Source organism: Sarcophilus harrisii, chromosome 4 (genome assembly GCF_902635505.1).
Source record: "Sarcophilus harrisii chromosome 4, mSarHar1.11, whole genome shotgun sequence".
NCBI classification, from domain to species: domain Eukaryota; kingdom Metazoa; phylum Chordata; class Mammalia; order Dasyuromorphia; family Dasyuridae; genus Sarcophilus; species Sarcophilus harrisii.
In genome coordinates, this window is record NC_045429.1 from 424035408 (window position 1) to 424061758 (window position 26351).

General features: G+C 42.4%; 1 protein-coding gene across 3 annotated transcripts in view; it reads left to right on the plus strand.

The window, feature by feature from the left end:
• The window catches only part of BCL9 (BCL9 transcription coactivator), a 111183-nt gene that overhangs the window by 75244 nt on the left and 9588 nt on the right, over positions 1–26351 (plus strand). The window contains exons 2-7 of one of the 3 annotated variants that reach the window (XM_031967406.1): positions 9931–10075; positions 15474–15552; positions 21294–21574; positions 22182–22498; positions 23413–23602; positions 23924–24023. In XM_031967406.1, coding sequence (XP_031823266.1) covers positions 21522–21574; positions 22182–22498; positions 23413–23602; positions 23924–24023 — 660 coding nt within the window. In that variant the 5' untranslated portion in view covers positions 9931–10075; positions 15474–15552; positions 21294–21521. The remainder of the gene's footprint in view (positions 1–9930; positions 10076–15473; positions 15553–21293; positions 21575–22181; positions 22499–23412; positions 23603–23923; positions 24024–26351) is intronic. The other 2 variants (XM_031967408.1, XM_031967407.1) reach the window with 2 other exon arrangements.

Genomic DNA, 26351 nt, shown 5'->3' on the forward strand with positions numbered 1-26351 from the left:
TTTTTAATAATCATACGCACATTTGAGTGGGACATTGCAGAGGAAAATGGGACAGGATTTGCCTCCTAACTGGATATTGGGGAAAAGATAAATGAGGCATTAAGAGTTACCTCAAGGTTGCAAAACTGGGTGACTGGATGGTGACACCCTCAGCAGAAATAGAGACATTTGGAAAGAAATTGGGTATTGGTTTTGAGAGAGAGGAGGGAGATATTGAGTTCCTTTTTGAACATGTGAGGTTCCTAAGGGATATCTACTTTAAAATGTCTCAGAGATGGTTGCTGATGCAGGATTGGAGCTCTGGAGAAAGTCTGTGTCTGGATATACATACACATATACAGAAGAGTCATTCTGGATTTACCTGAATTAAGATGATAATTTAGCTGATAAGGTCCCTAAGTGAGAAAGGAGGGAGGAGAATGGAATATAAGCCCAAGACAGAGCAATAACACCCACCTTCTATTAAGGGGTATAGTACTGGATGTAGCAGAGAATGAGAAAGAGCAATTAGGGAAGAAGAGAACTCATGCTTACCAAATTTGTTTTTATCACAAAGCTAGGAGGGAAAGCTAATAAGGTGCATGCCAAAGTCAGTATTCAGAACAATTTCAACAAGCTAGAATCCCACCACAAAAGCCAAATCTAATAAGATGCAGTATAATAGGAATAAATGTTAAGTCTTCCACGTGAGTTAAAGAAATATCAGCTCTATAAGTAGGGGCTGAGAGGAATGTGACAACTATTTATATGAAAAAAATACCCCAGAGTTTTAGTGCAATGAAAGCTCAATCCGAGTCAACAATGTGATGTGGCAGTGCAAACCCCCTAACGTGTTCCTAGAAGCAGAGTATCCAGGACAATGGAAGTTACGACTCTTTCCTGCATCTAGAGGTTCAGGTCTGGGCTCCATGTTTGAAAAAGGAAACTGGAGCTCTTTTAGAAGAAGATAACCAAGATGGGAAAGAGTCAGAGTTTGCCTTATGAAGACTGGTTGAAGGATCCGGGCTTGGGGGGAGAGGAGAAGATAGGGCTGGGCTTGGAGTGGAAGGGACATGATAGCTGCAGACCTCAGGGGTTGGAAGGGTAGTCTTGGTGAACATAGTTTGACTAGATGTTGCAGAAATAGTTAACTGAAAGTGGAGAGAGACAAATTTTAGTTCAATAGAAAGAGAAACACTAATAATTAAGAGTATCCAAAACCAAAACAGGCAAAACTCCCACATTTAAAGGGCTTCCTGACAGCATTTGACCAGGTTTCAGCAGTGATTAGTAGCTAGTTACCAGGATTCATTAATTAAAATGGGAAGTTGTCAAACAACACTCTCACATTCCCCAATTTCCTTTCTGGTTTTTGCTTCACTGCCCAGAAATCTACTTGGCAAAATTGCTAAAGATGGCTCTGTCACTACACTGGAGGTCAAGTTTAGAGGTCTAATGATGACTTGTTAATGGGAAGAAGATTATGTTTTAGTGGTTCCTTCTACCCTGGCTTAAACTTCTAGAATCCAGATTGGGTGACTAAGTTTGTTTGTTTTTTTCCCAAGATTTGAGGAACAGGACAATTTTGGGGAAGTAGGAATGATGGTTTATAACAATCATAATCCTAATTTATATGGTGTTTTAAAACTTACAACTCACCTAATCTTATTAGAAGGTAGTCATACAGTTCTTTCAGGGGTAAAGAAGTTTCTATGGGAGTGAACTTCAGCAATACATTGTCTTCCTGGGCAAGAAAAGTCATTGCCTCTTAAATTGAGCCTATATTATCCATTCATGATTCCTATCCCTTGCTATTTATTATGAACAAAGTTGGAGGAGTAAAACTAAAGCATCTGCCCCTTAAAATAAAAGCCCCACTTATCTCCTTTTAGTTTCCTTTTGTGTGTTGTCTTCCTTCATTAGATTGTAAGGTCTTTGAAGGCAGGACTCTTCAAATTTTTTTTTTTTATTTGAAAAGTAGGTACATGGTACAATTGATAAAGCACTGGTCCTGGAGTCAGGAGGATGGGAGTTTAGATTCAGTCTCAGACACTTAACATTTCCTAGCTGTATGACCCTGGGCAAGCCACTTAACCCCAATCGCCTCAGCCAAAAAAAAAGAAAAATAGTAGTGTGCTTATCTTAGAATGTATATATAAGTCAGTCAAATTTTTCTCAATATATTTTAAATGGGTGTTTTTAAATGATTTAGTGTTTTTATATTCACCATGGTCTAGGCATTATACAGTAGAACATAGAACCCTCGAGTCTGACTGCAGGGCATAGAAGTGGGATAATCCAGAGGTGAGAAACTAATGAAAAGAGCAAGGCTGTTTAATAGAGTCCATTATCATTCAAAATGTCACATCTGTCCCATGTGCCATGCAGATAAATTAGCATTGCTATGGGAACTTTAGCCTTTAAATTTCCTGGCTTTTTCCATGCTTAAACTCCCAACGTTATTGTTCCTTTTACCACATGTTGCACATTTAATATTCATTTAAGTTTTCTTTCTGGATCAATAAATAATGCTGAACTTCTGCCTCATTTGGTTGAATAGGGCTTGATGTTAGTTACAACCAGGGAGAGCATCAAGATAATTCCTCTATCTACACATATACATGCATACCTGTTACTGTTATAATGAGTTTATCCTTGGGCATGCTGGGCAAAGGTGAGGGGTATGTTAGAACACTCCAGGCCCGCAACTGCCTGAGACCTATTTTGGCATTAGTCATTTATTATGAGTACAATTTATATACCCCTCCCTCTACTTGAAATGGCAATCCGGAATTTGTATTGCCCTGTCTTGAATGTGATTGTCTTTTCTGCAGCTGCTATTTGACAAGCTCTCCCTGGTTACAGAGGTCCTTGGCTATATTATAATTTAATTCAGTGAAAACCTTTCATTTAACTTATTTCTATTCTTGTTTACAATCAGAATATTTCCTTGGACACTCATTCATTTAATGAGTTTGTAATCACCACCCCCTTTTCCTTCCTAGTCCTTCTATAACCATAGTAATAATATGAGCCAAGAAGAATAAAATCTTGCTTTGTTAACTAGAACAGACGTGTACCATTCGTCACAGAATCAAAATGGGGAGACGTGGTCTAGAAACTTATATGACTGGTTAGTTTTAAATGGATTTCCAGAGCAGTGAATCAGTTTTATCATTTAGCACTCTTCATTTCTAAAGGATTTTTAAAAAAAAATTAGTCTGGGGATAGCTAGGTGGCAAAGTGGATAGAGCACCAGCCCTGAAATCAGGAGGATCTGAGTTCAAATCTAATCTCAGACACTTAATACTTCCTGGTTTATGACCTTGGGCAAGTCACTTAACCCCAATTGCCTCAGGGGAAAAAATTAGTCTGCAGTCATTCTTTAATATACTGCTATAAGGTGGTTTAACATGATTATTCTAATTTACATAATAGGGAAACTAATATATGGAGTTGCTAAAAAAAAATTTCCAAAGCCACAAGTGAATACAGTCAGAGAAAACAAAAGGTTTCTTTAGTTCTTTTGGTCATTAGCCTCTGTTCATCTTTATAAAGAGGATAATAAGAATTCAATTCAATTCAATAAAGTTATTAAGCACCTACTACATGCCAGGCGCTATACTAAATGCTGAGATACAAACAAGTAAAAGAAAGACAGTTTCTGCTCTCAGGGAGCTTGCAATTTAATAATTATAATAGGAATCTAATAAGAAGCATATTATAATGCTAGGCTCTTGTGTTGATGTGTGCATATATAGAGATTATACATATAGATGAATTATACAGGTTAACTATTATCTTTGAGATTGACTTTGCAATAGAAATGGCATTTTATTATTACCCTCATTTCAGACGAGAAAATTCAGCTCCATGAGTGTGACATACCCTAATGAAGCAAGAACTTGAAATCAAGTTTCCTGTAAATCTGTTTTTTCTACTGGATTTCTAGTATTCCACATTTTATTTACCCAATTTGTAGTCATTTTAGTCAGCAAATTGAATTATAAAGAATGGATAAAATAGAAAGTTTGTAGGCTTTGTAAAAGACTTTCGGTCTATTATCTCAATTGATCTCAACAACCTTGGAAAGTTAAGTGCTATTATTTCATTTTACAGATGAGGAAAGTAAGGTTGTTAGAGTATAGGTGGCTCACCTCCAGTATGGCTGTTTTAGTGACTAAGGGGGGGGGGGGTTTATGAACACAGGTCTTCCTAATTCCAAGTGTGCTATTTGTGCTGCTATCTTCCAAGCCCATCCGGCCATGTCCCAACAAGTGAGTTAGAGCCTTCCATTTTGTTTTTGTTGTTTGTCCTTCCCAAAGAGGACCGTGACATCACTAGTTTTAGAAGAGAACATGCAGTTGGCGGTTTGGATTTGGAAGACCTGGTTCCAAGCCAGGTTCTGCCCTGCACTAGGGGTTTGCCCTTGGACAAGTCATTATACCTATAGGTATACCTATACCATTATACCAGCTACTGGGTGACACTGTGTGTCAAGTGCTGGACTTGGGAATCTGGAAAGCCTGAGTTTCAGTCCGAGTGTGGGCAACCTCTCTCTGCTTCCATTTTCCTCCTCTGTAAAATGGAGCAAATAATAGCCCCTCCAGGAAAAAATGAGGTAGTATTTGTAAAGCACCTTGGGAACTGATTTATAAATGCTAGCTATTCTTACAGCCCAACTGTAAAATGAGCTTATGATTTTGCTTCCCTAAAAGGTGATGTAGGTTTCAAATGAAGAAATGAAGTTAAAATATCGGCCTAGATAAAATCAATGTAAACTCCTTGAGTGATTTTTTTAAAAGCATCTTCATAGAAGGATGAATTAGTCTTGTGTTCAGAAGGGGCTTTTGGCTCAAAGATGGGTGAAAATATCCTTAAGGGAAGACGTTAGAGAATAACAGCCCTTTCTCACTCACTGTTTCTCTCTTCCCCCTTTTCTGGTCTCTTTTTCTCCATTCTCTCTTGCCCTCCACCTATGTTTCCCACCCGTGTTTCTTTCTCTCTCCCCCCTTCTCTCTTTCTCCTTTCCTCCTGTCTCCTTCCCTGTTTCTCTCTCTCTTTCCCTGTTTCTCTCTCCCTCCCTCTCTCCCTCCCTGTCTCTTTTCTCTCTCTCTCTTTCCTGTTCTCTCTCCCTCCTCCTCCTTCCTCTTCCTCTTCCTCTTCTTCTTCCCTTTCTCTTCCTTTCTTTCTCCTCTCTCTGTTTCTCCTTTTCTGTCTCTTTTCCCTCCCTTGTCTCTTCGTTTCCCCCTTCTTCTCCTTCTTCTTCCCTTTTCTCCTCCACATCTCCCCCCGTGTCTTCCTCTCCCCTTTCCTTCTCCCTCTGTCTCTTTTGCTCTCCTCCTGTCGATGTTTCTGCCTCTCCCCTCTCTCCCCCCAATCTCTCTCACCAGTGACTCATTGTATGACTTTGAGCAACACGTTCTCTCCGTGATGCCTCCATCGTTTCTCCGTTTGGAAAAGGAAAAAAACCACCAGGAACCCCACTCTTCACAGGATCCGCCTCTGAACCTCAGAAAAGTCTCAAACCTCCAATCTAATCTTAATACCCACCTGGTACCCTGGAGGAGCACCATTAACCCTCTAATCCGCCTGCGCCACTCCCCCTCGGAGAAACTGACGACCTGCGCCGCGGGGCGAAGGCACCTAACCATTACCTGATTGAGGGCGCTCCTCGGGAGGCAGCCCGGGAGACTCCCTTTCCGAGGCAGGGCGCCAGGCATCACGAATCCAGAAGGGCTCCGGGCAACGCGAACCCAGGAGGCCGGGGAGCGCAGACCCACTCCCCTCCTCTTTCCCATAAATACATTCTCCCTCTCACCTCCCTCTCTCTCCTTCCCCTCCAGAAGCTCCCACACCACTTTCCACTTCTCAGGCCCCACGGTCAAATACAGAGAAGAAAGGTGGGGAAGGAGGAAGAAACCCCCCCACCCCACCCCCCACCCAGTGGAGCGGCTTGAGCCGGAGGTAGTGGGGGTAGACTTAGGAATCCTAAGAAAAATGTACCCCTTTAAGGAAGGAAGTAGATCACCTGATTGGGTGACGAACAGGGAGGATCCGCTGGGCAGGATTATGAAATAGAGGAATGACGGTGATGGGCGGTTCCATAGTAAAATGGTGGCGGGAGGAGGAGGGGAGTCTAGGAGGCGGGGCTATTAGAAAGGCGGGGAGCCCAAGAGGGGCGGGGTCTATCTGAAAAGGGGGGGGAGGGCGGGAACAGAGAAGGAGGGAGGAAACGGACGGGTTGGTACCATTGCATGGCTTGGGCGGGGAAAAGAGGGAAAGAAGCATTCCTTTGGAGCCAGCCCTTCTGGGCTGCAGGGCTAGTAAGGGGCGAAGGAGGCAAGGTGGAGAATCCCAAAACCTTCCTTACCTGGCAAGGAGAATGGCAGAAACAAGTCTCCCTCCCCCCCTCACCCCCCGTCTCCTTGGCGGGGCGGAAACCAGCAAGGAGGGCGCGGTGGGGAGGAGCAAGAGGGAGGGCAGGGAAAAAGGGCAGCACCACCGGGCCGAAGGGAACCCGCGGACAATGGAGTCTATGTGTGCCTGCGGAGTGGACAGCTCCACCCGGGGGCCTGCGCCCGCCCGCGCCAGGCCGACCCCAGGGCCGGAGGCGGCTCCGTCCTTTAACCCCCTTCCGCCTCCCCTTCTCCTCCTGGGTGTCGGGAAGTGAGGCCGGAGAGGGCGAGAAGAGGCCGGAAGGGAAGGTCCGCGGGTAGGAGCCGGCTGGGGGATCCAGGGGTTCAATCCGGGGTAGGGGGAGGACAGGGCCGGGGCCCGCGGCGAAACCGGCTAGGCGACCGGGCCAGGCAGCAGGCGGGGGGGCTCAGGAATGGCCGGGGGAGGCTCAGGGGCGGATCCCAGGGAGGGTCGCGTTCAGAATGAAGGGGGAGGAAAGGCCGGGCTCCGGGGCTCCCCGGTGCGTAGGGCCACCTTTCCGGGGGTCTCGGCGTGAAGGCACGAGGACCCGGTTAGGGACGAGGCGCAGGGAGCCACGCCCCAACAGTGGAGTTAGAGGGTTTGGTCGGATCCCGAAGCAACCAAGTCAGCTTGTGGGGTGAGTGGGGAGTCCCACGGGCTGGGGGGTGTCCCAGCGGGGGGCGCCAGAGCAAGCGGAGAGGCCTGGGCCATCCGCCACCCTAGTCCCTCAGGGTGAACCGGACTGCCTGAAGCTTGCGTCCAAAGCCAAGGAAAAGGCGGGGGAGCAGGGGAGCAGGGGCCCGCCTCCTCCCTCCGTGTCTGGGCTGCCCCAAGTCACTATTAAGTGTCTCTGCGGGAGCCCTACTGTGTGCCAGCCGAAGGCAGGCAGCATCCGCTCCAATGGGCCCCACCATGTGCCCAGGCTTTGTGAAGCGGGTTCCGATTGGAAACAAACGGAGAATCCGGAATGGTTTCGGGATTCTTGGGTGCTAATGCTAATAGTAATGGGGCGCGAATCAGCTTGGTGTCCTGCCCGGAGGAAGACATTGTTAGTGACTCTTGGATGAGATGGCCCCAGCAAGAAAACGTTGGTTTGCATCTTTCTTGGGCGATTGTGTGATGGTGAAAGAGGTGATAATTAGCATGTAAGAGCAGTGAAAATATGGGGGAATCATGTCTGTGCTGGTTGGTGAGTAGCCATTGTGAGCATGAGAGCGAGAACTAGTCAGAACTGAACTAAGTGCCTTTGGGAAGCTGTGAGAGAAGCAAGAGCTTAACATTTTAAATTCCATACCCTAGATAACAATTCAGAGAGGGTTCTTCATGCTTTCTTTCAAAAGGTACATGTTGCAGAATTAGTTAGAGTTACAAATGCTTTGAAGGTAATGCCTATAATTTGTCAGTGGAGGAGGTGACCTCCTGACTTAATGGGTTGACAAAGGGTGTCAGACAACGAGGATGCCTGATAATACTAATATCTAGAGAATTGAGCTTCATAGAAATAGAATCCTTGGGACACAGATTACACAGAAAACCCCAGATTGACATTATCTATGTTCTATTTTGTTAGACAATTATATTTTAATCTGATTTCTTGTTAGGGAGTGAGGGTTGCAGGTGGTGAGTTTGACCCTTTTATTCAAAGGTGATTGTCAAATGTGAATTATATTGACCTTGGATCGGTGTCTTCTCTTAACATATAGAATATATTTCCTCTTTCTTCCTAACCTTGGAGTCTAAGTTGAAAATGGTGAAAACAAGATTTCCACATAATGTAACATTTTCTTTACTGGAGGGTTTTCCCCCCTGCCTCCTGTGGAAATGGTGATTCCACTGAAATTGAATGTAAAGGCAAATTTGTTTTCCATTTGTTGGGCAGTTGCTATTTTTTAGTGCAGAAGAGTCCATAAACACTATATTACAAGCCTCTCTGTAAGTTAGAAAGCTTTGGACTTAAGATCAAGATGTCAACTCTGCATTTGACTTAACCAATAAATCACTTCATTGCCCAGTTTTCCATTTTTGAAATGGAATACCAATGTGGCGTCCCTACTTGTGTTGCAATAGTCAACAAATTAATATCTGTCTGTAAAATCTTTCAACTCCAGTTCACTTGCAATTCTTAGCATCGCCTCCTTGATGTCATGATCCTTTTCAAGAATGAAAGATAAACAACAGGTGGCCTAAACTTTTTCTTACCACTGATAATAGTAATATCATCAGTAACATTAAACACCTAGCAGTGTTAAGCATAATGATGATGATAAAATGATGATAGCTTACATTTATATAGCCCTTTACACAAATGATCTCATTTGAGTCCCTTGACACCTGAGTGAGTTAGTTAGTATTCAATTCCACAAAATTTTTTAAAGAACTAAGTCTTTTTTTTTTTTTTTTTTTTGCTAGATCTTGGGGATACAAAAACAAAAGAAATCCTTTTCCATAAATATACTCATGAGTAAATAAGGAATAACTGCAGAGTAATTTTTTGGAAAGGAATCACCTTAACAACTGAGGGAATCAAAGGAAGTGACTCTTAACTGTCCCCATTTTTCATATGAGGAAATTGAAGTTAGAAGGATTACATGAATAGCCCACAGCCAGTAAGTGTCAGATCCAAACCTAGTTCTCAATTCTTTACAACCCACCCACCTACCTTTTGGGGCAGAACAGATTCAACTTTGGAACTAACTATCATAGCAAATGGAGGCAGAGAAAGAAGTGATTTATACCATGTTCAGGGAAGAGATTTGAAAAATTGTCCTTAGGACTGTAAAGCCAAAACTTTTAATCAGCTGTGGTGCCATTGGAAGCAATATTTGGGTTTCTATTTTATTATTTATATGTCATTTTCATATTGGAGATGTGGTCCCACTACCCTTTCAGTGGCAATAGCAGGAACTGCTGTAGGTGTCAATAGAGATGCTACAAGAATGATCCAGGTTCTACTCTAAATTAGAAACAGTACCTAGTTTCCTCAAGCCTAAATTTCATTCATCACCTCTAAAATGATAATGGTAGAAGACCACACTTGTCTTACTGGCTGTGTACCCTTGATGATAGGGGATACATAAATACAATCTAATCTTGCTTATTCGTGAACTGTTTTTTAGTTTGAATTATTCAAGCACCCTTTCCTCCCTGCTGTACATGTTGCTGCTAATTAGCACCAGGGGCTCACAAGAGAAGGAAATAAGGAAGTTGGCTTTGATAAATATGTTGAGGGGGAGTTATAGCTTTCTAAAAAGGCTTTTATGTTATCTGTATATTTTCATTTTCTGTATTCTGTTTGTCCTTGGTTATCAAAAATTTTCCAAGAGAGTCTTGATAATTTGCAGTGTTGCTACCCCTTATTCCTTGGTATCTTGATTTTTGGTAGTTTCTCCTTTCTTGTTCTCCCTGACCTGACTTATGTGTCCAAGCATATTGCTTTGCCAAATACTGATTGGGTAGCCAAATTACGGGTTATCTTCTGTGCTACCAACCCAGATTAGAATTTGAAATTTTTCTTTCTTTTGTTTCCCATAGTTCCAGCCTGTTGACTTTAAAGTGTGACTAGCTGGTGTTTTTCTAATTTGATTTGCCTGGCCTCCTCGAAGGAGGACGAAATCATCCCTGGAAAGAGCTTCGGTGTTCCAATGTGGAGCAAGAAACAGGCTGAAAGCTTTTGAAGGTAAGGCACCAGAGATAGACCTTTAAATTGGGGGTTCCATGGGGGAAGTGTTGTATGTTGTTGCTTTTAATTAAATTTTTTTTCCATTATAGCTTTTGATGTAAACTAGGTTGGTTCACTCAACAGTGAACACATTGCTGGAGGCAAAGTGCCTGTAGTACACTACAAGTGGAAAATATGTCATCAGGAATAGACTTTATACCATTCATACATCCAGGATCAAAGCTTTAGATGGAGCTAGAAGGCATCTCAGTCCAACTTTATTTTACAGGGGGAGAAACTGAGATCTAGGTGGTTAAGTAACTTGCCTAAATTCACATATCTAATATGAGACAAAAGCTGGATTTGAATCCAGTCTCTGACTCACTTTTAGCATTAAAAGAATTGTAGCTTTCATGGGTTGATAGAGGGATACATAGGTTCTAGGAGGAAGAGCAGATTGAGGTTGTATAATTGCATCTAGATGTGAAGTAAATGTAGTAGTATAATTTACTTTGTAAAATGATATCCTAAACCATGATAGTTATAATTTTTTCTTTGGAACTTTACAATTTTAGCAATAATGTCTGTTTTCTCATAAAGCATTATGCAGCTTTTTCCTCTTCTTCTCCCCCTCCCCCAATGAGCACAGAACATTTATTTATCTAATTTCATCTAATACAAGGTTTTCTGTACCTATTATGCTAATTTCCTTCCCTGGTATTTTTATGTAAGTGTTGAGAGATTGGCTCCCTCAACTGGTGCTCTCAGAGAGAGGAAAGCCATTTGAGAAGTTGGCACATCAGAAGTTCAGAATGGGCTAGGAATGAAATCCTGACATCTGAATTCCTATACCATCTTCTAGACAATGTGGCTGTGCCTTTTACTGGTAGCAAAGAACTGGAAATAGTTAAACATAATGGAGTGATGATGACTGGATTATTTGAGCAGATGACCTGATGAGAGATCACTGGATGTTAACATAGAAATCATGTAAATTATGTTGATTTTCTTGGTTTTGAATTTGAAGAGATATATGAGAATTGTCCCTAGTGGATTAGCCACCTTATTGAACAGGGTGTTTGGGCAAGATCTGGTGGAATATCCTAGCTTTAGGACTCCCATGATTGGAGAGATTAGAACCTTAAAGAATTGGGTCCTAAGGGAATCTGAGGCTTAGTTCCCATTCTCATTTCCCAAATCTGCGAGATCTGGGCATGGCTCCACATGTTCCTCACCCACGCTCCCTTCAATCCTTTGCAGTCTGGCTCCCATCCCTATCATGCTACTGAAATTGTTCTCTCAAAGGTTGCCAGAGACAACCCCCTCCTCCAATAACCCAATTAAATGGCTTTCTCTCAGTCTCCATCACTTCTGACTTCTCTTCAGCATTTGATATGGGTAACTGCACCTTCTTTCATTAAACAATCCTCCGATTTCAGCAGTTGTCCTAAATGTGAAACTTCCAAATATGAAACGATGACCCTAAGCGCCAGGTTTTTATTTCCAATTGATCCACGTTCCCCCTCATTTTCAGGATTTCTACATCTGTCATACCACAATTCTTTTAGGCAGAAGCCCTTCCTTTACCCTATCATCCCACAAATTCCATTAGTTGCCAGATCCTTTAAATTCCACCATTCCAGTAGTCACATCCTCTCAATCACCACTCTAGTTTATGCCTTCCTTCTTTTTTTCCCCTAGACTTTTACAGAGACTTCGTACTGACATTTCTGCCTGCAGTCTGTAATTCGTTCTACAGATCAATCTTTCTAAACTGTGTAGGTATGATCAAGTTATTCCATCTTCAGAAATCAACAAGAGCTTCCCCATTGCTTCTTGTACAAAAGCAAAGTTCTGCATGATGGTATTGGAGGCTTTGTATGATCTGGTTACCTTTCTAGTTGTAGAAAATCTCACTTCAGGTAGCTTGTGCTCAAGCCAAACTGTACTGCTTATTGTATCCTGAATATATTCCATATCTGACAGACACTCTGGGCTCAGCTGTACTGTCCCCTGTGCCTAGAACATCCTCCCTTTCTCCTCACCCAGTTTCAGCTTATTGGAATCCTGCCTAGCTCTAGTACTGCCACCTCCATGAAATTTTGGTATTGCTGCAGACCAGAAGCAATTATCTCTTCTTCACTTGATCCCATTGCACCTTCTTCTCCTATGCACTTATCAGTTATAAAAATTATAGGATCCCAAACCCACCACTACCCAAAGTAGAAATCCCATGGGCAACATTTCTCGCCTTCCATTTGAAAATAGTCCAATGATGGATCCCATTTCTTCATCTCAGCAGGAAGCCCACTCCAGGTTTAGATATTTCTGACTCATTTCTAGAAGAACTTTTGTTGTCGTTTTGTTTTCAGTTTTACTTCCCTAAAATTTTCTCACCTGTAATTCCCACCTATTGGTTCCAGAATTGTCTTCTTGAGCCAAAAGAGCAAGTCTAGTCTCTCATACAAATTCCAAATTGGTTTATGTTCCTGTCCTATGCTTCCATAAGAGTATAGCTTCTTGAGGTAAGGAGCCTTATCATAATTCCAGTTCTCATCTTCCTTGATGTCCCTATTATTTGACATTCCTGGACATAACCTCCCAAATAGTTTTTGGCTTCATAGATAACATAAACTTCTGGTTCTTCTCTGGCTCTAAAACTGCTGCTGGCTCCATGTTTCTTCCTGATCCCCTCAGGTTGGATGTTCTCCATGATTCTGCCATTGATCACTGTTCCCTTTAGTCTTCTCATTCACTCTCATAGATTGATGTGTGCATGCAGGCCTCCATCTAACTTTCTGACTTCCTGATTTTGTTTCAGAACTCTAGATCTCCTTTCTGCCTGCCCATAATATACGTCTACTAGTCTGCTAGCACCTTCAAATTTAGTGCTTCAAAAACCAAGTTGCTTCACTTTTCCCAGCCCTTTTCTACTTTCACCCATCCCTCTCTCCCAAAGAAAAATCTATTTGTCTTTCTGATTTCACTGTTTTGTCAGAAGATCACCTGGTGATTCAAAATGCTGTAGAATAATGTCCATACTCTTCAACCTAGAATCTCAGCCCTTCCAGAATCTGTTTGTAGCTCTAACTTAAATTATTCTCTCCCCTATACTTGAAGGTATATGCAAACTATACTCCAATCAGTGAACATGGTTTGCATTTCCCTAACTCTTTGTCTTTACTAATGCTTCTTCTACCCTCATCTCTACTAGTTAGATATCCTTAAAGTCCTAGCTTAATTATGTTATCTTTAGTGAAACCTTCCCTAAAACCTCTATTGAGACAAGATTTCTTCCTTCTTCTAAATATCATAGTAAGTTATCTAGAATTCTTATTTACTTTTATTTTAGTTTATATTCTAACTAAACTGGATTTATGCACCATTAGATCTTAGCTTCTTGAGGGTAGGTACTCTGCCTCATTGACCTTTTTTTAAAATTTTTTTTTAAAGCTTCTCTAATACTAACATAGCCTTTATATATAATAAGTACTTAATAAATACGTCAACTCAAATGAGACTTGTTGCCAGCACATCAACCTGCCAGGACTTTTTTAAACAGTTCCCAGCTATTGTTGAAGAAAGGAGGAAAGATTTTAGGTAATCAGTTCCACATGTTCATTGATAAGAGAGCCATCTACACCCAGAGAGAACCATTTGAACAGTTTGTAGAACATAACATAGCATTCTCACTCTGTTATTATTTGCTTGCATTTTGTTTCGTTTCTCAGTTTTTCTTTTTCTTCCTTCTTGATCTGATTTTTCTTGTGCTGCAAGATAACTGTACAAATATGTATATATGTGTTGGATTTAACATATATTTTAACATATTTAACATGTATTGGACTATGTGCCAGCTAGGGGAGGGAGTAGGGGGCAGAGGGGAAAATTTGGAACAAAAGGTTTTGCAAGGGTCAATGCTGGAAAAATTACCCTTGCATATGTTTTGTAAATAAAAAGCCTTAATTAAAAAAAAAAAAGATTTTAAGTTCTACTTGTTCTCTATTAGCATGGATAAGTATGAGCTAAAGTTACTAGAAAGCCAGAGTTCTTGAGAGGTTTTTTTGACTAAATCAAATAAATTTAGAAGTCCTCAAAAGTCAGTCTCCAAAGTGAAATATCTCTAGAACTTTGCTCTACTGGGAGTTCCTGCTCAGTCAGAAAAGCCCATCTCCATATTTTTTTTAGAAGTTTATCCTGATTTTGTCAGTCAGATAAATTAAACTAGAATACCTGTTTTGTTTAAATCACCATACTTCCGCAGAGTATTATGCTAAGCCTTAGCCATATACCTGAGATAAAGACCCAAAGAGGACCACTTCAGTCCATCCTTACTGGACAGATTGTGGTATCTCACCATTCCTTCAGAATTTAATAAATCTTTAAGCACTTATATGCAGAAGTCTACACTGAAGAGATTTTAGTCCACTAGATATTAAAACCTAATTTGTGAGTTGTGCTAATAGGCTGTATAGGAGATTGAGTGTTTATATAAGCTTTTGTCTCTTCCCTCTGGAAAAGTTGCTGGAGGAGGCATAGATAGTTCATGGAGGTTTTTTTCTACCCATGATTAAAAGATAAACCTGAAGTTTTTAATATGACTGATTGGATAGGTAGAGATACTTTTGAACCAGAACAAAAGTGTTGCAAGAGGTTGAGTAAAGAGGGTGATAAGAGAGTGAAGGGAATAAATGTCAACTCTTGTACATAGAAGTATGAGTGTGAAAGAGGATGAGAAAGTGGCTGAAGAAAAGGTATCCAAGTGGAGAAAAAAGAAAGCACTGAGACAGAGAGGAGCTGTGTATTTAGGAGCAAGAGGGAGAAAGCAGGATTCAGTATTAACCAGGAGAAGATATCAGCTTCAGTGGGAGCATGAGAATGAGAGCAGGGAAAGAACAGGAAATTATCATTTGAAAAGTGACTGTCAGAGTCAGGATCTTGGAGATGGCAGTGAAATAGACAGCTGGTAACTGAAGTGAAGTTGAGAAATTATAAAATCAAGATGTTAGGACTATCAACAGGTATCATTGAAGGATCCCGAGTCTTAGTTTATCCTTTTAACAAGTATTCATTGAGCATCCATTATGGCGTGATAAGATTGAGTGGAAGATTGTGAACCAAGTGTTAAATGCTTTCTCCACTCCTAGTACTCAAATGCTGAAGGCTTCCCTCAGTAACTGAAAACACCCCAGAGAGGATGATGATGGGAAGGACAAGTGACAAGGGACTTGGTTAATCTACAGAGTAGATATCAACTCACTAATAATGGAGAGGGACAAATGGAGGAGCTTCCTCTTCAGTTGCTGTTCCAAAATAAATGTGATTTGTCATTCTTTAACAATGTTTATTGACCAAATGGTGCTATGAATAGTTTGAGTTTCCACTCATGGGTTTCTTTCTCATCTCTCTCTGGTAGGTATGAGCATCTTTTGAGGAAAAAAGATCTGCTCTCTCTCCAGGATGAGCACTGCTGTTTCGTGACCCCAGGGGTTTGGGTGAGTGATTTAAAAGAAGGATCACTTTTAAAGTAGAAATTATTCTTATTTTGTAACAAGTAGGACAGAAAAAAATTTGGTTGAATTTGTCAATTATTTCCAGACACTGATAGAAGGCAGTTACAGGTTTATTGTTTTAAAAAAATCATCAGCTAGCATTTATAAAACACCTACTGTGTCTAAGGTATTGTGATAAGTGCTGGGGATACAAAACAAGGTAAAAAATGAGTCCCTGCTCTCAAGGAGCTCATAGTCTTATGGGGAAAACACCAAACAAACAAGTATGTACAAAAAAGATACATTTGGGATAAATTGGGGATAATCTCAGATGGGAAATACTAAGATTAAGGAGGACTAGGAAAGGCTGACGTTTGAATAAAACCAAGGAATTTAGAAGGCAGAGACAAGAAGGAAGAGCATTCTGGGGACAGCCAGGAATTCCATGCCTGGAATCAAAACGTGGGATATTTTAGGAAAGAAACAGCAAAGAGGCTAGTGTCACTGAGAAGTAAAAGAAGGGGAATAAGGTATAAGAAGACTGGAACAGTAGTAAGGTCAGGTTAAGAAGGATTTTAAAAGCCAAATAGGATTTTATCTTTGATCTACAGACAGTAAGGAGCCATTGGATATGGTGGAATGGGGACAGATGAGGGGATATGGTTAGAATGCCCTTAGGAAGCTTTAGTAAGAAGCTTTAGTAACAGGTGAATGGAAGATGGACTGGAATGGGGAAGAGGCCTGAGGCAGGCAGACCCATTAGCAGATGATTGCTGTGTCCTTGGATGAGGTGATGAGGACTTGCCCCAGGATGGAGCGACCCTGTCAGAGGAGAGAAGGGAGCATTTATAAGAGACGCTCTGAAAGTAGATGAGAACCAGGAGAGAGCTGTGTAATTAAGACCAGACAAAGGCTGCAGGAAAAATCAAGAAGGATGAATATTCCCAAAAGGCCAATGGAATTGACAGATTATTAGTAAATTATTAGTAACTTGGGAGGAAGCAATTTTGATTGAATAAGAAGGTCAGAAAGCAGACCACAAAGAATTAAGAAGAGGAGAGGAAAGACATGGAAGCACCTGTTGTGCACAGGCATTTGTTCCCAAGGAGTTTAGGCATAAAAGTGGGACCATAGCTATTGGGGATGGACAGGGCAGATGAAGGCTTTTTTGAGAGTGTTTATGGGCACTAAGGGAACATCCAAGGAAGGGTCAGAGATTAGTGAAAGAGGAGGTGTGATGGAGGGCAGTCTGCTAGGAGGCATCTGACAGCTGCAGCTTCACTTATTGCCTGGGGGATTATCTTTGTCGTTTAAAGGGGTTAAAACATAGTTGGAAATTTTAATATACTTTACACATTTGTGGTAGAACTAGAAAAATAGCAGAACTTTATATGATTACCACCAATGAGTATAGGACATTGTAGCATAAGGAATAAAGAGCTGGCCTCCAATCCTACAAGACCTGATTTCAAGTCTTGCCTCTGACATGCTAAGTCTATGATCCTGGCTGCGTCCTGCCTCCAAGATTGTAAGTTGAAGAAAAATTAGAGATCAGCATTACTAAAAGGAGTTCACTTCCCAGGAGTTCTCTATATCAGTGAAATTACAGGTTCGGAACAAAATCCTTAACGCATTTTATAACCTGTTCTTTTCTGCTCTAGTTCTTTTCAAACAACATCTCAATAACCACATTAAGGAAATTCCTTCTTGGTTCTAGCCATCTCACTGAGACAGATATTTGCCAGTAAACAGATGAGTACTTGGGCATCAGCCTGTACACATTTTTCAGATTCAAGATTCTTCAGGATATACGAGGCCTGGGGAATCACATTGTTGTCCCCTTTAAATGGACTCGTTAGGGAACTTGTAAATATAAAATCCACTTATTTGAGCTAGATCTAGGATGTCTTTTGTTCACTGTTGACTTAAGATGAATGCATAAGAAACTAGAAATTATTCTCAAATTTTATCTTTCTGTGGTCTTGAAGAAAATATTTCACCATGTTGGGCTTGGATCTCTGTTTTTAAATTTTAAACGTAGGTTAGCAGATGAATTTCATTCCCTTTTTTAAAAAATAAATTATTGGACTAATCATTGAGAAGAATGTCATAGATATATATATATCTTTGGATTACATTAAGACATTTGACAGAGCATTTCATGATTTCCTTGTAAAGAAGACAGATGGTAGTATAGTTCTTAGCTGGTCCAGTTGACCCAAGGAATAAATAATTAATGGATTGATGTCAATCTTGAGGGAAGTTTCTAGTGGAATACTCCAGGGATCTGTCTTAACCTCAATTACATTCAATATTTTTATCCCTGACTTAGAGGAAGGCATAGGAGTACTTGCCCAATATTCAGATTATCTAAAACTGAGATGGAAAACATATATTTAATGGGAGAATTGGGATCAAAAACTTTTCTACAGGTTAGATTGAAAAGCTAGCTCTAAAACTATGAAATATAATTGGGATAAATCTAAAGTACTACTCTGGAATCAGTAAACTAAACATAGAAAAGTACACATATAAGTATTGGGAGGGCATAACTTCAACAGGTTGAAAACATTTAGGCTTTGTAGTGAACTGCAAGATCAGTAGGAGTCAACAGTGTGATATGGCAGCCAAATAGTTGTAATAATAATATAGTAATAATAATAGTCCTTTAGTAGTAACATGACATGTAAAATATGTATATACTTAACCTACAAACCTAATATTTACTGAAAATACCATATTTTTTAAGGTACATTAAAAAGCTTGAGCCCCTCCATGAAGAGAACAATGAGGATTGTAAGATTGGAAAGTATGCTTGATGTGAAATGACTGAAAGAACGAGGGAAGGCAGGAATGTGACAGACATCTCATCCTGTTTCATTAGAATCTTAGGATTTAGTACTGAAGGGACCTTAGACATTATTGAGTCTAAATTTTTTCTGTTACAGATGAGAAACTAAGGCCCAGAGAGATGAAGTGTCTTTTATGTTAAAGTCATCCAAGTAGACTGAGATTTGAATCCCATTCCTCAGATGCAAAATGCAGTGTACTTTCTACTCCATCTAGCCAAAAGAATGAAGAACAGAAAAGAGAAGTAAAAAGCTAGGAAAAAGGGTTGATAATGGGGCTCAGCCAAAGTTGGAAGTGATAGAAGGTATTCTTGTTATCCAGCAGGTCAGATTGGGTAACCTGGAAGATTCCTTATACCTCCCAGATTCTGAGATATCTTGGTAGGAAGAGTAATGTCTTCCCATCACCCATTTTGTCACCTGAGGCAACATTAGTCATTTAACCACTTCTTGCTGAATTTGTCCCTCTGTCTATACCTGCCACTAGGGACATCAAGAAGGCATGTTTGAAAAATAAGCAGCATAACATGAAATTACTTTGGAAATCAAGCACCTACCCAGTATTAGTGTCAATTAATAGTGACAATTGGAAAATTTGGATAGATTAATGTGATTTTTGTAAAATACTTTTTTAAGTTCTTTCAAAAAAAAAATGTGGCCCAGATACCAAATATTTTTGGTATGTTGGAGATAACTTTCCTCTTCATGGAGCATCTGCTATGTTTCTAACATTGTTTAAGCACAGTAGTAAATAGAAAAGAAACATGATTCTTATCCTTAAGGAGCTCACAGTCTCATCAGGGAGGCAAAGTAGAAATCCATGGCATAGAAACTTATCAGAAGGAAATACACACACACACACACACACACATATGCTTAGGTGCATTGTAGGAGATCCAAAGGAGAGAAGAGCCAACATCTCCTGTATGCCCTAGCAGTCACAAGTCTTGGCATCTTGAGGTCAGGGACATCCTATTCTTGTATCCCCCACTACCTAGCACATAAACCCAGAAATCCTCTGCTCTTACACACAGAAGGCACTTAATAAATGTTTTATCATTGTTGAACACTATGCAGGGTTGGGTAGAGCAAGCCTAAGTATTTTCATTGTCCCTGGGTTTCAGAAGTAGTGGCTTTCCCATCATTAATCAATACTTTTTCTTGACCATTCTTTTCAATGGATTGGTTGTCAATGGATTGTTTGGCCACTTCTTTATCCAACATTCCTGTTAGTGTCAAAATAACTGAAATTGGTAATTAGGAAGTTCTCTTGTGACCTTAATATTACAGAGAAGGAAATGGAGGCCCAGGGAGAAAGACTGTGATATATTCCAAAATTTAGAGACAGAGCTAGGATTGAAAGTCAGATTATTTGAGTCCATGTCTCCTGTTCTTTCTACCGCTTTACCTTTGAAGTTTAAACTTATAGAAGTGGTGGTAATGGGAGGAAAATGAAAATAAAAATTAAATATAATCAAGGCCAAAATATATTCAGTATCCTATGGTTTCTGAGGCAAAACCCATAATTAATTTATTAGCCTAATTCCTTCACCTGTCTCCAGAATGCTTCTAAAATTTGTCCTGAGACAGAAAGAGAAAAACTGGAGGATTTTTATCGACAGATGTTGCATATCCCTTATTTTTGTAAATCCTATGTGAAATAAGAAGGGGTCGAGTAGGGTTGTGATTTTCTGAATGGAGAAATAAATAAAAATAAACATCTAAGTGACTTAAAGCCACACAAAAAGTTATTGTTGACTTAGATTGGAACACATTCTCCCGTTTCCAATCCTGTTTTGTAGTAGAACGAGCTCAGACAGGCTGTAGCCCTCGCTGTTTCTGGCTACTGCTCCCGTATCTGGTGTCTGGAGGTGGTCACCTCCACTGATATTTGCTCAGACATGAAGAAGAGGGAGAGCTTGGACCTGTGATTGTGAAGAAGCTCAGTGGACCCACCCTGGGGCTTGGTCATGGCTCGACAGCTGGATCTTGGCTTTCTAAACAAGATGACTGGACTTGCCTGGCTGCACCAAGAATACACTTGTTGCACTCCCTGATACTGTTTTGACCTTTATATTTTGAATTAGCCTTGCAGATAAGTTCAGGAAATGTTTCAGCCTTCTGAAATGTTCTTCTATCTACAAAAATTATAGATCTGTTTGCTCATCCATGCAGTATTGTATTCCCTCCTCTCCTTTGGATAAGACAGTATACACCCTATACTTAACATTCCATCTAAGACACAAATTCCCATTAAAATTTAATGATGGTTACAGAAATTAGAAGTATAACTCACTCAATTTTGTATTGATCCAACTTTTTTTTTTTTATAAGCCTCAACTGGTTTTCATTTTATTTTTTTCCCCAATTTCTGGGACTGATTTTGTGGGCATGGGTTAAAAAGCATGGTAACTTGAAATGAGGGAATTAATTGGAGCTAAGTTTATTCTTTTTTTTGTTTGTTTTTTTTTTGTTTTTGTTTTTGTTTTTGTTTTTTTTTTTTGTGAAGGCATAGTAAATTACCAAAGGTAAAGCATCCAGCCTGCCCCTTGAAAGGAATTAAGGTGGTCACTGTGGGTTTGTAGTTTTAGTCGAGTGTGGAGCCCAGTGCTGATCAAGACCTTGTTTTGGGAAAAGACTGACCTAAAAATATTGAATAAGTCTAGGGCACAAAAGCAGAAAAACTTCAGAGAGGTGGATGGCCTTCTGTAGTCACCTCTCTACAGGTAGAGAGGGATAAGGGCTTTCTTTTGGCAGACAGTGCCCCAGACGCTTAGGTCTGTGGGGTCTCTTTTTTCTGCTCCTCTTGCTTAAGGAAGAGCTTCTTGTGTTTGACCTTGTGCTGCCTTATCTCGTCTGAGGGTGTTTTGTGTCTCTGGGTGGCTTTCTCCACAGTGGGCCCTGGAGATGCGAGATCTTTCCTTGGCAGCAGGAAGCACACACCTAGAGAATGCTGGAGCTGCAGGGGGAGAGGGCCCACTACCACAGCGGAGAAAAGCAAAAAGGAAAAAGGCCTAGGGACAGACAGCGCTGAGGGGCCCCCCGCAGCCGTGACTGCCGCCCCCCGAGAAGAGTGTGGCGAGCCAGTCCCCATTTGTGACTTCAAGCTCAGGATTCCAATCAATGCATTCCAGTAACCCTAAAGTGAGGAACTCTCCATCAGGAAACACACAGAGGTAAGGGGAAGATGCTGACTGGGAGATGGGTTGGGGCCAAGCTAGAAAGAGGGAGAGGTCCAGAGCTCAAGGGCGGCCTTTTTCACCTGCTTGTGTCTCCCGGGCCCTCTTCCTCCTGCCTATTTCTCTCAGCCTTCCTTTCAACAGTCTCCCCTGTGAGCCGGCAGCAGCCCCTTCTCTCCTGTAGCATGTCTGGGAGGGATTAGCCACCCAGGGCGATTCCCCCACCTGCCTTTGATCCGCATGCAGCCTTTCTCTTGGCAGCCAAACTGTGTCCTCAGGCTGGGCATGGCCAGCGTGGTGATCTTGGTCATGCCCTGTTTGTTTACTTTGAGTCAGTCCTGGTGTGAGACACTTCTGTATGTACATAGAAACAGTTGTCCTTTATTGACAGAAGCTCTAGAGATGGGGCCTCCAGGGAGCCAGCGGGACATACTGCTGCTTCCTCACCATTCCTAGCACCGAGCTGGGCTGGGAGAGGGGAGAAAGAGGCTGATGGGAAACACATGAAAAATTGCTTGTCCTTCCCAGTGTCTATTTTGTCTTCCTGCTCTGTGCTGACAAGCTGCATTAGAAATTTGACCTCCTTCTGTTCTGTTTGTTTCAGTAGCCCCAAATCTAAGCAGGAGGTGATGGTCCGTCCCCCCACAGTGATGTCCCCATCTGGAAACCCCCAGCTGGATTCCAAATTCTCCAATCCGGGTAAACAGGGGGGCTCAGCCAGCCAGTCCCAGCCATCCCCCTGTGACTCCAAGAGTGGGGGCCATCCCCCCAAAGCACTCCCTGGCCCAGGTGGGAGCATGGGGCTGAAGAACGGGGCTGGAAATGGTGCCAAGGGAAAGGGGAGAAGGGAGAGAAGTATTTCAGCGGACTCGTTTGATCAGAGGGACGCTGGGACGCCAAATGATGACTCTGAAATCAAAGGTATGTGGGCCAGAACGTCCAGAGTCCTAGGGAAGCGGGGAAGCCCCGAGGGGAGGCCCTGCCGCCAGCCGACAGCGCCAACTAGCCTCCCCCAGTGGGGGCTGAATCTTGCAGAGAATAAATAGATGCTCCTCATCCCTGGTGATAGAAGAGTTCTTCCAGGTTTTCTGAACAGTGAGCGACCTGAAGGGTTGTGTTTGTTCTGGAATTGTCTAGGGGGGCTGCAAGTGGGCCCAAAACGAGTGAGCTTTCCTGGAGCTCCCCTCCCTACGGTGTTCTCCGTGGGTTTCTTAGCACCCCTTCCCTTGGTATGACCGCACAAAAAAAGCCAGTTCTTCCAATTTGTGGATGCACATAGCCCATGTTGGAGTTGCTCCTCTGATGCACCCACCTCTTCACCGGCAGATTAATCTTCCGGGCCTCATGTTTTGTGCCCTCTGGTTGCCGCTTTGCCAGACTCGTCAGCACAAGAGGAAGCCTTAATGGCCCTGGCATGAGTCCGGGCTCGTCACAGCCAATTCTTGAGTGGCGGGAATGAACACCTATGTGTGGCAGAGGGTTAGCGGGCAAGTCAGGGCCAGCTGGGGAGGCCGTGCCTCTCGCCCCCGAGCCTGCCAGCCCCGTTCTTCCTGGGGCTTGACCAGCTAAAGGAGGGACTAGCCACGATGGGCAGCTCTGGTAAAGTCAGACCCCCTCCCTGGGTGTCATAATGAGCAATTTAACCATATGGAAGATTTCCTAAGAGTGAAATCGGTTTGCCTTAGCATGACATTTCTGGAGATGCTCAGAGATGGTTTGGGCCACAAAGCACCAATAAAATTGGAGAGTGGGGAAAGGAGGAAGAGTGTTTCTTTTCCGCTCTTTCCCCTTCCTGTTTCTTCCTGAAACATTCACGCAAATCTTCTTTCCTTCAGAGTGTAATTCTGCGGATCACATAAAGCCCCAGGAGTCCCAGCATCCTGCACACTCCATGACACCTGCGAATGCTTCAGCCCCGAGGTCTTCTACCCCCTCCCATGGCCAGGCGGCTGCGCCAGAGCCGGCTGCGACTCAGAAGACACCATCCAAAGTGGTCTATGTATTCTCTACCGAAATGGCCAATAAGTGAGTGGGGGCTGCCTGCGCCCAGCCCTGGCTTGGGATTCTTGGGCTCCCTTGGCCTCGCGCCCATGCTGGACCACACCCTCAGGGTGGGCCTTACTCACGGTGGGCCAGGCCAGGGGGAGCAGGGAAGGGGGAGAATCTTCCCCGGGTCAGATAGCAGCCCTTCCTCCCAGCATCCCAGGTGTTCCCTTCCCTACCCCTTTTTCCTGCGCCTCCCACCTCCCCCACCCCTCCCCCTGGGAATGGGAAGAAAAGATTTGAAGCCTCCTTCTTCCCACGGGCCGGGAGATCCACCCGAAGCCTGACACCCTGTCTTTACAGGGCCGCCGAGGCAGTGCTGAAGGGCCAGGTGGAAACCATCGTCTCCTTCCACATCCAGAACATCTCCAATAGCAAGACCGAGAGAAGCACCGGGCCTCTGGTATGGACATTGGGGGGCGCAGGGCACAGGGGAGCTCTTGGGAAGAGTGGAGAGGAGAGGGGTGCCGGCTCTGCCCCAGGCTGGGCACCTAGGGTTGGCTCCTGACCGCCCCCAGGCCTTGGGCAAGGCCCTTCCTCTCTCCAGCTCTGGGATGTCTGATTTCTCTCTCCAAAGTCAAGGTCCTCTACCTGGTTCTGCCAGGGGTGTTGTGGTGCTCATCGGGCGCGGATGCTTACTTCTTCCACCAGATGGCGTGGTAGATAGAGTGTTGGACCTCAGTAGACCTGGGTTCAAATTCAGACTAGCTGTCCCTGAGCAAGTCATTGAATCTGTTTGACTCATCTGTAAAATAGATTTAATAAGGGTACTTACCTTCCAGGGTTGTTGTGAGGAAAAGTGAGATAATATTTGTTAAAAATGCTTAGCCCAGTGCCTGGGACATTATAGGTGCTACAGTTGATATTGGGGAACAAAGCGTTGTTCCGTGGCATCTGTTTTCCTCTGTAAGAAACATGCCCAGGTCAGTCTCAAGTCACATGTTGAGTGTAGAACAAGACTCCAAGTCTCATGTTAATTGAAGGATCAGGAAAAAAGCCACAACTAAAAACTGTATCCCCTCATCCTCATTATCATTGTCTTCCCACATATGTAGAGTGCTCGAAGGTTTGCAAAGTATCTTCAAAACAGTCCTGTAAAGCAGGTGCTGTAAGGAAACTGAGGCTGAAAGAAATCAAGTTTCCCAGAGCCACATATCTATCTAGTAAGTGTCTGTGGCAGAATTTGAACTCGGGTCTTCCTGAAATCAAGTATGGTATTTTATCTACTGTATTAACCAGGGGCCTCACTGACTTCTGAGCAGTCTTAAGACTCCCTGGGTGGTGCTTAATGTGATTTCATTTTTTAAAAGTACTTATTGGACACTTTTTTAAGTTCTTCAAACCTTCCAAAATTGTTCTTTGTCTATCCCTAGGTACACTGACTGGGAACTTGTCACTAATTGGGATCAGTGAGCATTTATTAAGCATCTCCTATTGTTCCAGGCACTGTGCTAAGCGCTGTGTATACAAAGACAAAAAATGAAAGCCCCCAAGGAGCTTATATTCTCTCAGCTAGTGTAGTAGCAAGAATACTAGTCTTCTGAAAGGATCGAGGTCTAGGTATCAGATCTCTTTGCTTACTGATTAAAAAGTCTTGTCTTGAATACTATGGGGGAGAGGAGGAGGTTGCGGCATGTATCAGATCAAAGAAGTCTCTATACAAGGCATCATGCTGGGTGCTTTCGAGAGTGTCCTTGCCCCAAGGAATCTGCAATCTAGTTGAAGAGACAGGACATTGGAAAAGATCCGTGATCAAAAATTGAGGTGGCCATTTCAAGGAGAGTCCTCAGAGCAAGCGATACCAGAACTAATATTTTTGCTAATCATTGACTCTGTTGGCCATTGTTCATAAGGCAAACCTAAACCGGGTCATCTCTTCTAGCCTTAGAAAAGGAATAACGTCACATGTATACCAATTTAAGTAAAAGATAATCTGTCTTGCATAGTCTCAAGAGTTGGAAGGGACCTAAAGCCGGCTAGTCTGGTCCAGAATTCCTTCAATTCTATCCCCAAAAAGTGGTTATCTAGATTCTTGTTGAAGATCGCTGATGATGGGGCACTCACTGCTTCCTGGGGCCGCCCATTCAGATCACTTTCAGGAGAAGATCCAAGCCCAACCTCTAAGGGTTACAAAGTTTTCCCTTCTATAAAACCTTCATCTACCTTTCAGTAGCTTCTGCCCTTTGCTCTACCCTGGATCTCTGGTGCCAAGCAGAAAATAGCACTTCCAGAGAGCTGCCTGCAAACATTTAAAAGCTGTTTGTTATGTTATCCCTAAGTCTTCTTTTAAAGTATTAAAGAGTATTAAAGACTCTCCAGTCCCGTCAGCGAACTCTCATACAACATAATTTTGAGGACCTTCATCAGCCTTGTTGCCATCCTCTACATGCTGACCAGTTCCTTAATTTCTTTCCTATAATTTGTCATCTGAAATTAATCACAAATTAATGTGAAACATATGATCTGATTAAGACAAACTTCAATAGGACTCTTAGCTTTCTAATTCTAGACTCTGTGCTTCTCTTAATATGGTCTGAGATTGCATTTGCTATTTCAAGTGACACCAATCACACTCCTGCCTCAGTAAACTTACCCAGATCTTTTTCAAATACAATTTAATCTAGCCACACTTTCCCCTTAAACGTGGAACCTTATATTTATGTCCATTCAATTTTACTGTATTAGATTCATCCGGTGTTCCTACTTAGAAATCTTTTTTTGTATCCTGATC